The sequence below is a fragment of the Cryptomeria japonica genome, chromosome 7 (genome assembly GCF_030272615.1).
Source record: "Cryptomeria japonica chromosome 7, Sugi_1.0, whole genome shotgun sequence".
Lineage (NCBI taxonomy): Eukaryota > Viridiplantae > Streptophyta > Pinopsida > Cupressales > Cupressaceae > Cryptomeria > Cryptomeria japonica.
Window position 1 is genome coordinate 417,370,378 of NC_081411.1, and position 13,650 is coordinate 417,384,027.

The 13,650-nt window shown below is 38.1% G+C and overlaps 1 protein-coding gene across 1 annotated transcript in view; it reads right to left on the reverse strand.

Moving 5' to 3' along the window:
• Positions 1 to 256: 256 nt before the first annotated feature.
• The window catches only part of LOC131033391 (metacaspase-5), an 85,728-nt gene continuing 72,334 nt past the window's right edge, over positions 257 to 13,650 (reverse strand). Inside the window, exon 2 of the mRNA XM_057964615.2 lies at positions 257 to 1,529. Coding sequence (XP_057820598.2) covers positions 592 to 1,529 — 938 coding nt within the window. The 3' untranslated portion in view covers positions 257 to 591. The remainder of the gene's footprint in view (positions 1,530 to 13,650) is intronic.

Below are 13,650 nucleotides of genomic sequence, written 5' to 3' on the forward strand. Positions count from 1 at the left end.
AAAACATTAAAGGGGGTGTTAAATCTTTTTCCAATAGATAATAAACGTTTCATTTCAGTGTAATTTTGCTTTCTATATTTAATTTTGGCAAGTACTCTTATAGAATCCAGATATGTTGAAAAATTCAGGTATTGTTTGAATTTTGGTGTTTCCCAATCAATTGTCTTTGGATTTATATGCATGGAAAAGATTGCTAAGACAAAAGCCAGGAGCACGGAATTTTGAGAAGAAAGCAGCACATGCCTTGACCATTCCATAAAACGTGAATGCAGTTCAGTAATTGCAATCCCTTTGGAAATGTTCATTTTTTTAACACTAACAAAAGTTTTTAGAAAGACTACAGACTAGACCAGATAGTGAGTCAGCAATCAAAAATAAAATGGTTTAAATGGAACTATTTATATTGTCTTTCAGGAACCGCTAAGGCATTTAATCCACAGGAACTCAAAAAATGCCTATAAGTTGTCCTCATGGGCCCTATACGATTTACTAATGAAACCACTATCAGAACACATATTGCAAAGTCACACTTATGCAGAAGCTATGGTTTATAACTTTATACGCTCAAATGATTGAGTCATGATTTTTAAATCAACAAATGAAGGGGGCATCTGCATGCCAATCACTACAGTAGAGACCTGGGCGCTGTGTAAAACCTTGGTCTGAGAGCATCTTCCGAGCTCTCATCACTAGCTCACGGTTTGCCATGGGAACATAATGCTCAGAAAGGATTGCTTGAATCGCATTACTTAAAGCTCCATATGCATTATTTGGGTTTCCAGTAGGATTTGCATCAGCAGAAGTTTGATCAGATTGGCAACCACTGATCAACATTCCCATATCTTGAACCCTATTCTTAGTAGATCCAGCATACACTTCATGGGTGCTGGAAACATTTTCCTGCAATGCCGGCTCTAAATACCCAGAACTATCGCCACTGTCTTCCAATTTCTGCTTCAGAAACTGCTGAGCCAAATTTCCAATGGCCCCAAGGAACCCACCATCATCATTTGACTCCAGTTTGGTCACAAGAACTTTCACAAACTTCTTCACTTTGGGGCTTGCATCCTCTCTGAAAATGTCAAAAAGAGTTGCCCGGATTTTCCCAATATCAATATCTTCTCGACCAGTTTTCTCTTTCAGAATTTCAATCAATATAGACAGAGGAAGAGACCTGTTTCTAGCTTCTCCTTCCCTATACCTCAGCACCTTCACTGTTTCTTCTTTATTATATTCACTGTGGTGCTTGTGCCCATGTCGGGAAGGTAGATGAATGCCTCGAGACTCAAACGCATCATGCACAGCATCGTGCACAGTTTCAGATAATAAGTCTCTGAAGCCAAATCTTCCTTCTCTCTTCTGCTCCCCATCAAATTGGGCTTCCCTATTCTGCTCGTTCCTATTTTTAGTACTATCTCCAATTTGTTCCTTTTCCTTCTTAATTAGACCCCCACTGTGGCAAGAATCTGCAACTATTGTAAAGATACAATCACTTGGGACCTTGTCGACGAACTCGCGAAAGTCATCATCTGTATCAAAACAATTTCACGCCTTAGATTCACATTTTCATCTTATGTCTTAAATTGCATCTTTGCAATCACATATCTAACAATTATATATATAACGCTTTTTATATGCATTGTATATATTTAAAATTATGCATACATATTATAGATAATTCATAACAACCATAATTGAGATGAACTTAACTACAACTGAAATTCAATGTATTTATAAACTTGGTAATATTTGTAAAAAGTTCCAATTACACAGGAAGGAACCAATAACAAACCACCTAATGTAAATAGAATTTGAGGCTGTCCACAATTTGCAATCTGAGAAGATGCACAAACAGAAAAAGTGGGGATTGTTGCATCGCTCAAGCTCACTTGACCAACTTAGGTATTTCCCTCTGAAACAGTGAATTGGTTTGAATTTGTCTCCACTCTTGACCGTGTATCAGAAATCTCAAGATTCTGAAGTGCTACTTTTTGAAAGTTTGGAAGTAGTGGAATAGATACAAAGCCCCGTAAACTTGACTGGAGAAAAATACTGCACAAATGAGCTAAGATGCAAGTCGAAAAAATTAGATATTGGCATAGGTGTTCAACGGCTTTCATTTGTTTGTGATCGGTTGATTAACACTTGATGTTTAGCGTCTAGCATGCCTGCGATATTTAATGCACAGAAGTTTAAAGAGTTGAGATAAAAACTATTAGTTTGCACAATGGATATCAGATTTTCTATATTAAATTATGTAAAAACAGTCTTGCATATACCTTCAATATTAAATTATCTACATTAATTAGTTATTATATTGCTTACATCTTGGATATCAGATTCTCTATTTTTACTGGATACAAACTAGCCTAGAGGTTTCACCACAGTTGCAATCTCTGCCTGTAGTCACAGCATTAGTACTGGGATAATTTGCATCCCCTTTTGGTATGTTGATACCAGGAAACAGATCCTGGAGAAGTTTCTGAACGCAGGTTTTCAAGCAATGAAAGACAAATGTCTGGAAACAGCACTATCAGAGAGCGTCATAAATTATAATAATCATGGACCAATACTTTCACCTTCCTAGCTAAAGACATTTGGATGAGGACCCCTTAAGTCATTTTATTTCATGGCTTCTTGTACAAAAGCAGATTTTGATTCAGAATACTATGGTTAAAGGGTATATCTATCCTTTCCCAGGGCTTCAACTGTGGTAGACTGGTAGTTATATAGATAAGGAGGAACTTTAGCTTTTGCTTTGCCTCTATGCTGAATCCATATGGAAATGATCTGTTACTTGGTTCAACCTTAGCTGGATCAGTTTGCCAGATTTGCTTTCCTAGATGAGCACCTTTTCAAATCTGTTTCTCTAAAATTACCTGGATGGTAAGCCTTTCCCTGATTTGCTTGGAGAGAAACCAGAGGGTTTTTCCAGAATTCTGCTTTGCCTGTGGAAAAAAAGACAGTCAGGATTGAAGCTTAACTGATAGATTCTTTGAAGAATAAAACCAACAAAACATTCTGTGATGCCCCATGCTGAGAACTCTTTGGAGTTGGTCTCCATTCTCAAAGATCTCTTTGAAAATAAAGGAGAAGTTTCTGGTTGGGAAAAGTTACTGTTGATCAAGCAATAATCCCCACTAATTGAAGAAAAAAATTTAATTTTCATGGTGCATTTAAGGGACCTTGTTAGCTGTAGGCAATGGTGGCATTTCCAGAGATAAGCAAGGGAGATCACTTACAATTGTCATCAGAATATGAGGAGTTGAATGATAATTTTGCTGAGGCCAAAGCTCCAGTCTGGACTCCGAATAGCAATCAATGACAACTGGATTCCATTTGGTAGATATATTCTCCATTATGCAGATTAGAAGGTTTGGTAATTTGGTATTGACTTCAATCCTCGAAGTGGCTTTAAGATGCAATCATATTCCTCAAATGATCAGCCCCTCATTTTAGTTATTGGAACTTGACATCGATACCTTTTACAATTTTGGAAAATATATGTTTTAGGAGGTCTATTTTGCAGTTTGTTTATAATCCCAACACTTGCGATTAATTTTATTGTACTTGTTTCCCATGTAGGAGTTATTTCACTCCACCTTGAGCTTTGAAGTTGATCATTTCTATGACTAGTTCATCTTCTGATTGTTAAAACCTTGCTTCTAACAACACCCATTCTAACCCAATTTCAGACTTTCATATCTTCATTCTGAACTTCATTTCTTTTATTGTTATTGGAGGCAACCTGGAAGCTCGGTGAGAAGGAATTTTTAATCCTTAGGCATCCAGCACCTAGCTCTCATTCTCCTTCAGTTGTGTGCTTAAAAGGTTTGAACCTGAGGAAAACTATTTGGTTTTAACTTTTGCCTTCTCACTTTCAGTTTCTATATCTTCCTTTGATACAGTCCAAGACTCCAAACAATAGAGTCAATTTGATTAAGTGTAGATAATGATCCCAAACGAAAACATTCAATCTTTTATATTCTCCAAAAACGGAATAAGTCGGCCACAAATGCACCTTTGCAGCTTCAAATTTGAAAAGTGATCATGGGCAAGAAAGATTCTACTTTGAAAGTAATTGTGCCAAAAACAAACTACTAGAATCAATACGACACGTGTTGGAAAGTTAGGAGGGAAACAGAAACATAGGAGGAAATATCAAGTATTGGGGGTCAACCATATCACAAGACTCAAATTATAGGATGACAAATCGGGGGTCAAGCAATGGGCATGCCAGTAAGCGGAAGTTTTAGAGTCTAACAAGAAGGGAAGAGTGGAATTGGAAGAAAAATCATTCTCAATAAGGGAAAACACATAGCAACAGGGAAGACACAAGTATAGACCAAATTTGTATAGAGTTAAAGTTGACTCAAAATGAGACATGATGAGTTGTCCTTACTCAAAATTGCTTGGCCCCAAGAAAATACAAGTTCGAATATTCAAACATGTGTAGGCCTTCCCACATTGCATCCTCCATCGAAAGATCTTTCCACTGAATCAAGTATTCCTTGGTGTATGCCGTCATCGTCAATTAAAGGCAACTCATCCAAGGGTTCTATACATTTTCCTAACACCTATTTGAGGCAAGACATGTGAAAAACATTGTGTATCTTACTTCTCTCTAGTAGCTCCAACTCATAAGCCAATTTGCCAATACTTCTCAGAATTTTGTAAGGCTTGTAGAAATGCGGTTTGATCTTTTCCAGCCCACTTGCCTTCAAGTAAGATTGCTTGCATGGCTGTGTTGACGTGTATTTTGTACACAATCATACACAGAATAAAATACCTAAGGGTATCTTATCCTCTCTTGAATAAAGTCGCTAACTGCTGAAGATTCGCATGAAGGATCAGTTAGGATGACTTCAAGGTTCCTTTTGGCAGGGTCTCTACATGTGGATAAGCTCGCCGTGGTATGATGTGATTTGCTGGAATCACAAGGGGACTTACATTTGGTGATTGAACTTCCGATCTGCTTTGCTGGGACATGGGCTCTTACTAACTTAGATTTGAAAAAATGAAAAAAGGATAAGGGCGAAGAGAGGATCTAATCCTAATACTAAGAATGTAGGAGCAATGACTTGATTTTTTGATGAAACTCTAACTAGATCTTGTTTTGACATCAATGGAACATCTACACAAGACTAGTGCGATCTTCTAAGGGAGCTTTATGATGTTCAAATCATCACCGCAGGCATAGATACCATCCAAGTTGATGCATATCAATGAAGAAGCGACAAATTGAAATTGAGCTTAGGCTGAATGATTCCAGTTGACTACACAAGGCAAGTCTACAATCAACAAACTGCTAGTAGTATGGATATACGAATTCCACCATTAATCAATCGCATTTCCTCCATTCATCTAATCATCTACCATCTAAGATTGAAGACTCAACAAGAAACCATGCAAATTGCAAGAAAACGACATATTTCACCATTACTTCAATGAAAATGGAGTTTGTTTACAATCAATGGCAACAATTTCTTGCCTTGTCCTCCTATTCTACTCTAATTGCTATTCTATCAACTATATTCTAACTCTTCCAACTATTTACATGCTATCTCTAACTTATTGCTCATAAAATTAGCCTTTACAAATGAAATGCCTGGGCTTATATAGTGCCCACAATACAATTTGATGGCTTAGATCAATTCAAGATCAATGGCCAAGATTTTACAATGAAAACCCTAATTAGGGTTTGTTACAACCATTACATAACATTTAATGCTTGACCAATGATAAAATTGTATTGCTTGGACACATGTCCCTTCTAGAAAAATCGACCAATGGATAGCCGGAGTAGGTACATCGGAGTTTGTGCCACCTTCCATGAGTTAGGTACATTGAATCTGGACATGCTGCGGTGGACCACACTGACTGGAGACGTGATGACTAGGATGCCACCTTGTCTGACACTTGGTTGATACTCAATTTGGTAGCGTTGAGAAGTTATCTTTGATTAACTCTTCTAAAATTATTTGCTTCTTCAACGAGCCCTTGTCCTAACTCCATGTGTCCTTGATGCGCAGGATGATGATGTACCTCGCCTTGGAACGCTGGATTGAAAGAGGTCACCCCTGTCCTGGCTTGATCGTCCCGGCGAAGACCGTCCTGGCGAAGACCGTCCTGGATCCGACTTGATTTTCCTTGAAGAGATCTCCATTTGATGCCTACACAACATTTCAAAATTAGTACCATGATTTTGCAATACATAACATAAATTAGAGAGCAAATTTTAGGAAACCTAATAATAAGTCCTTTATTAATCATTTCCTAAAAACGACTATTGAGCTATGAATTCAAAATTTCAAAATTTAAGGCTATGACGATCAAAATTCAAAATCAATAAAACAAATATCGCCATACCTCAGTTGAGAGCTAACTCTAGAATGCAAAACAAGGAATTTGCCTAGGCAAAATCAAAATTAGATGGCTTCAACGTGATCTCCTTTAAATGAACGATCCCTTTATCAATTCATCACCCTTGAGGATATCTTTGACGTGGTTTTTGATGTCCTTGGCAAGTTCGCTCAAGTGGAAACTCGAACTCCTTTGATAATGCTTGTACCTTCCCTTTGAAATTCGCTCCTCCCCTTGAATGATCTTGGCGCCTTCCTTTGCTTGAAATGACTCTAACACACAACTCGCACTTCTCCTTCCAAGATCGTATGCTAATGAAGGATGTTAAATGATGATTTGAAATGAATAAACCACCTTCCCTTTATAGGCGCTTACCTTCATATTGATCTTAGGCCGACTTTGGTAAATAAGACAAATTTAAAATAAACTTAAAAGGCCGACCCTTGTAAAATGAAACAAATTTTAAATAAAGCGCCCCACTTGATTTTTTATTAATTAATAATTAATTATTAAATGCCTTTATTATTTAAATTAATAAATTTCGATTTTTATAAGGCAAAAATAATTAATAAATATCAAGCGCAAATTTTAAATGCCATTTTTAATTAAATTTGCAATCCATCGATTTTAGCATTTAAAATAAATTTAAAGAAATGTGTTTGAGCACCAAATTTTTGAAAATGAAATAATACGTACCTCATCGCCCTGGTCCCTGACTGAGGGACAGGAGCGATCCATCAATTTGGTCTTGATCCTTGCATTTTTTACGTTCAAAATCTTGATCCTTACGTTCAAATCGGCATTTTAGCTGGGTCCTTCAAGTTTGATTGACTTGTTTGTGCGAAGGAATGTCTTTAAGATGTGATATCGCCCTGGTCCCTTGGAGAGGGACAGGAGCGATCCATATGTTCTAGCTAGGATTTGCCACCTTTCAACCTTTGTTCCTCGTTCATTATCTTCCAAAGGACGTCCTTGACCTTGCCTATCCTTGCCTTGTCTTGGTTTTGACGGGACATGAGTGTTTTGATGAAAATCGCCTTGGTCCTTGTCCAAAGGACAGGAGCGATATGAGTTCCTTGCACAAATTGGTATACTTTGACGTTCGACAGCTTTGCATATCACCTTGTTAAGACGCCTTGGACCTCATACGACCTTGCAAAACCTTGACCTCACGTGATTTTTGCATGAATTGGCCAATATAATAAACATCGCTCTGGTCCCTTGGAGAGGGACAGGAGCGATCCTCAAGGTTTTGAGTTTGTTCTAGCGTTCTTCAACTTGCCATTACCTTCAATGCGTGAAATGACGTCCCTTGATTCCTCTTGGTGGCTTGATGCTTGTTTAACTTTCGAAATCTATGCCTTTATGCAATTTTCGCTCTGGTCCCTTCCTGAGGGACAGGAGCGAATTAGGATATTTTAGAGCAAATCCCTCAATGTGGCGATCCTTGTAACTTTGTGCTTGATGGAGATGCTTCGAAACGTCCTTGGCACCTTGTTCTTCGCCTTGGAGTGATTTGAATTTGAAGAAGAGGCAATATAATCATCATATCGCCCTGGTCCCTTGGAGAGGGACAGGAGCGATTTTGCTCTTGTGGGCTTCATCTCACTTTATCATCTTCGCAAATTATCTTCAACGGATCCGTTGTACCTCCTTTCATTCATCCATGCCCTGGGATTGATTGTAACTTGGCAAGAAAACCATCTAAAGTAAAAATCACTCTGGTCCTTGCCTGAGGGACAGGAGCGATATTAGATTTTTAAGTCCCTTGTTGATGTTTGATAATCTTCAATTTGTCTTCAATGGGTTCAATTCATATCCTTTCTTGCCTTCAAACATAAACTTGACTTGATCTTTGCCCAGATCGTACCTTATGAAGAATTTCGCTCTGGTCCTTCAGTGAGGGACAGGAGCGAATTTGACCCTCTAGGCAAAAACTTCATCATTTCATTGTTTTTGATCAAGTCTGGATGCTCTATCATGCTCATTTCGTCCTTCACCATGCCTTTGATGTCTCGATTCGTCCAAACAAGGTCAGGAATGGCTCAACTAAGCATTTTCGCTCTGGTCCCTTGGTGAGGGACACGAGCGATTCGCCTTGGTCCCTTGGAGAGGGACAGGAGCGCTTTTCGCTCTGGACCCTTGGAGAAGGACACGAGCGAAATTTGACTTTTCGCACTCTCTATCAGGATAATTTTTATGGAATATAACACTTTAAGTTATATTCCATATATACTTTCAGGATGTTTGAGAGTGGTTTCAGACCTCCAGGAGTTATATTGCAAAATCTAGTTTTTGGAGGTTTTTTCAGTTTCCAGACTTAGTCAAATTCAGGATCAGGACATTCCAGACTTAGCCAAATTTCAGGATCAGAACCTCCATATATACTTTCAGGATGTTTGAGAGTGGTTTCAGACCTCCAGGAGTTATATTGCAAAATCTAGTTTTTGGAGGTTTTTTCAGTTTCCAGACTTAGTCAAATTCAGGATCAGGACATTCCAGACTTAGCCAAATTTCAGGATCAGGACATTCCAGACTTAGCCAAATTTCAGGATCAGAACCTCACTCAAGCCGGACTTACTTATCCATGTGATCCCCTGGGCGACGTTCAAAATGCAAAGGCTAGCTAACAAAACCCTAAAAAAAACCTAAAGAACAAACCCTAAAAAGCAAAAAACATGGGTCCCCATTTGCAATGGGGCGATGTGTGAAAACGTCACAACAGGCTGCAATCTTACCAAAACCATGTCTCTGATCTCAAATGTTCTCTCAATTCTATGATGCTCTAGATACATCTATTGGTTTTCATCTTGTTGGAGATTATTCTTGAGTGGTTTCAAAATGTCTTGACTTTGTTTGATCACATCACTTGCTCGCAATACTTTCTTACCCACTGAAATGAGATCAATGAAGCTTTGAGATTCATACCTATACAAAACCATGAGCAATGTCATCTTGATTAACATGTGATAGGTGGTGTTGTAATAGTGCTCCCCCACGTAGAGCCACTTGATCCAAGTCTTCTACTAATCAGCAATATAATTTTTCAAATAACCTTCCACCCATTTGTTCATAATCCTAGCCTGACCATATGTTTGTGGGTGATAGTCGGTGCTGGGGTTGAGCTCAATTCCTGCTAAACAAAAGAGATCTTACCAAAACAAGCTCATGAAGCAATTGTCTCTATCACTCATGATGCTTTGGGTAGTCAATGGAGTTTTATTACTTCCTTTAAGAACAGATTAGCCATTTGTGGTGCCTTAAAATTTGAAGAGATAGCAAAGAAATGCACCTTCTCCATTATTCTATCCACAACAATATATAGACAATCCTTAACCTTGGACTTTAAGAAGTCCCATAATGAAATCCATCGAAAAAAATTTCCATTTCTGCTCCGAGATGGGTAAGGGTTGCAAAAGACTGACTACAAATGTTGTTTCCATTTTTTCCTTTACAAATGACGCATTCTTTGATATGGGTAAGGACATCATCCTCAAGTCTCTTCCATGTGAACCTTTCCCTAATCTATTTGTAGTTTTTGAAATACCCAAGGTGGCCCACCAAGAGAGTATCGTGAACTACCTTCAAAATCTTTCCCTTCAACCTTGATTTTGGTGCGAAGTACACTCTTTCCTTGTAGAGAATGAGTTCATTATAGACAATGTAATTGTAATCCAACAATTTCCCTTCCAATACATCAATTGTGAGCACATGTATACTCTATTATGATTTCATTCTTCCAATCTACAAGATCTAAGACATGGAACACATATTTGGCCTTCTAGATTGTGCAATAACCTCAACATTCTTCTTTCCTTTTGACATAATCAATATCAAAATCACATTCTTGGAGTTTGCTCACACTTTTGCTACCACATTTAGATCCTTCTAATCGAGAAAATATCTCAAAATGTTGTGATCAGTTTTGATCACAATTTATACACCCACCAAGTATTGCCTAAATTTGACCAATGCGTGCATGATGGCCATCATTCCTTATCATAGATGGAGAACCATCCTTCCACCTCTATCAGTTTTCAACTCTCAAAAGCAATCAAGTGATTGTTCTGCATTAGCATGACTCTAATTCCTTCTCCTAATGCATCACATTCTCGTGTGATAGGAACAATGAAATCCAATTTTTTTGTAATGTCCCCAACTCAAGCCATGAGGCTTAACTATGCATTAGTTGTCCTTTCCTTGGATTACCCAAGAGAAAGATGACTTAGAGCAAGGCTCAATATTCCTCCAATATTCCAAACCATGCATTTGTCCTTAGAACCACAATGAAGCTCCCAGAACAATGTGCCTTACTGCACAAAACTCCCCAATGGCGGCTTCACAATCACATTATTCCCTTTCTTTGCTGGTGTCAATGAGATGCATAGCAAAGGAAGACAGTCAGCTAGTGTCTCCCAATTAATTGCGCCCTTATTTCTAATATGTGATTCTCCCAGCACTTAATGATCTTAGCATCTAGTATGCCACACTCAAACCTGCAAGTAACTCTACTTTAAATGGCGAACAGGCTCAGAGCTGTGTAAGAAGTAGAATTAGGTAGGGTTGTTGTCCCACCTAAAAAATTCTACTGAGGTTTTTTGTCTCAACAGTCAAAGCATTCGTGTAATGCCATTCTTTGCAAAATGATCTTGAATGCCTTCTTCAAGTGAGCTACCTATATATATATCAAATTCCCTCCTCAAGTCAGCCCGAGGAAAATATATCCACCACAACATGTTAGGGCAGGTTGGCCTAGTCGACAATGCACATGTTTTAACAATTATCATTACCATAGTCGGCCCCCAGCAACTATTTAATAATTTTATTTACTTCTTGTCCTCATTTTTGAAATTTCAAAAATAGGACAACCCCTATGAATTTTTCCCTAAAATTCATAGTTTTCATCTCAAAGACGCATTTTATGATGCTAAATCTCTTCATTTGTTCTTCTAGTCTTGTATGTGTGTTTTATCGTTCTTGTCCAAGTTTTTAGTCATTTTTTATTATGTTTTTCTCTCCCTTTTGTATAATTTCGGGTTTTAGGTCACTATTTGCAAGTGGTGGGAACTTTGTGATAGCATTGCAAGTTAAAATATTAACTTGTAATTGGGTCTTGCAGACCCGATTACAAGTGGATTGGTTGTTTTTAAATAACATTTTTCGCTTGTAGTCGAGGGTTTGGAACTCGATTACAAGTTGATCTATTGTTTTCATGTTAACACTTACTTGTATTCGGGGGTTGAAGACCCAATCACAAGTGGTTTCTTGCGAAAGTAAGCAATGTTATTTATTTACTTGTAGTCAAGGGTTTAGAACTCGACTATAAGTTCATTTTGTAAGAAGCGGAAAGAGTAATGCGTTTTCCCTTGCTTGCGTTGGTGCTTCTCAAGCCCATATTCTTGGGAGGAGTTACATTAGTGATGCAGTGATTGCATTATAGGAGTCTTCTTTCCAAATCACCTATATGAGCCCTTGGGGAGACCATTTTAGGTTTCTTTTAGTTCTTTGAAGTTGTAAGTTGTATTTGAGAGCTAGGCTATTTCCATCTTTCTAGGCATGTTCTTCAATGTTTTTTCTTTTCTTGTTAGTCTTTTTTTCTTTGCGAGTGTGCTTAGACATGTTCTTTACTTTTGCGTGTTTTTAATCGCTTTGTGCAATAGGGTTTCAGCATTCAAACAATGTATTTGAAAGCCATGATTTTCTTCTTGCAAGTCTCCTTGTTCCATCCATGTATGCGCATGTTTTTCTTATGCATTTCTAGCGACGCCCATGCATTTCCTCGTGCGCTTTCTTGTAGTCGGATCTCGCAACTTCGTATGCTATTTGCATTTCCCTTTTGTGCCTACGAATCATTTACTTGCAGTCGGGTATTTCAAACCTGATTGCAAGTCTTTTCCTCCCATCAATTTGTAGTCATGAAAGCTTGCATTCAGACCTTTAAGATTCGATTGTAAGTTTGTCATTTGACTTTCACCATGATCACTTGTAGTCAGGTCCTAGAGATCCGATTGCAACCTTATCAATATCTTTCCCTTGTAAATGCCAGTCACATTTGCTTGCATTCGGACCTCTAAGACCCAACTGCAAGTGTAAATATTAGAATGTTTTCCTATTGATTGCAAGTTTCCATTATTTCCATCTTCCCAATTGCAATCGCATTCACTTGCAATGTACATCTCTAAAGTTGAATTACAAGCCATTACTTGTCATTGGGTCTTGAAGACCCAATTGCAAGCTTTTCATTACCACTCATTTGCAAATTATGTTCACTTGCAATTGGGTCTCCAGGACCCAATTACAAGTGTGAAGTATGAAATTTTCATATCATTTCATTAGTCATTTTACCTTTCTGAGTCTGCATACGCCAAGTTCGCTGACATCCACTTGCATCCTGTTTTTCAAGATCCGCAATGCTGTCCTTGTCAAAGCCTTATCCATTAAGCATTGTTCAAGCTTTTCCATTCTTTCCTCCTTCATGATAAATATTCAAATAAGTCTAGGGTTGAGTATTGATTTTCCAAGCAAGTGTTATGGCATCTCCGATAGCTTCTAAACATGTTCTCACGCTTTGGAGTTTCCATCACAGTGTTGCAGATTCCTGATCGATGACAGAAGAGTTGGCATCTCCTTCCAATAAGAAGATGAAATACAAGTATGATAAGTATTAGAATGAGATTGCTCCTTCTCAAGTGAGCTCTCCGATGGATGAGATTAAGGATACAAAGATCAAACATGTTGACATGTCTGAATTTCTCGAAAGAGTAGAGGGATCACCAAGCCATGGCATGCAGTTGCTCCTAAATAGTCACATCCATTTGGTTTCCACTTTCCCAATGACTGCCTTGGAACCAGAATTTGTGCTTGCCTGTGCCGCTCATTTTGATAGTGGATCTAGAACAATCAAAGATGATGATGGCAATATCATTATTAGATTGGATGCAGAGACTATTGACAAGATCTTCAAGGTTCCTGCTGCCCCGATGTATACGGATATCTCTATGAAGAGTGCTCTGGATCATTACAACCAAAAGAGGTCAGATTGCATAAGACATATCAACTCCAAATGGCTCAAGACTCCTAGGACCTGTTTTTCTAGATGGCTCAAGACTCCTAGGACTTGTTTTTCTAGATGGCCCAAATTGTATCGATTTGATTTCATTGAGGAAGTCAATGATATGATCACACTTCTTGTCATATTCTCGTGTAGACAGCAAGCAATGATTAGAAACATTAAATAATACATGTAAATAAATATATATATTTTCAATACATCAATTATTTTTACCG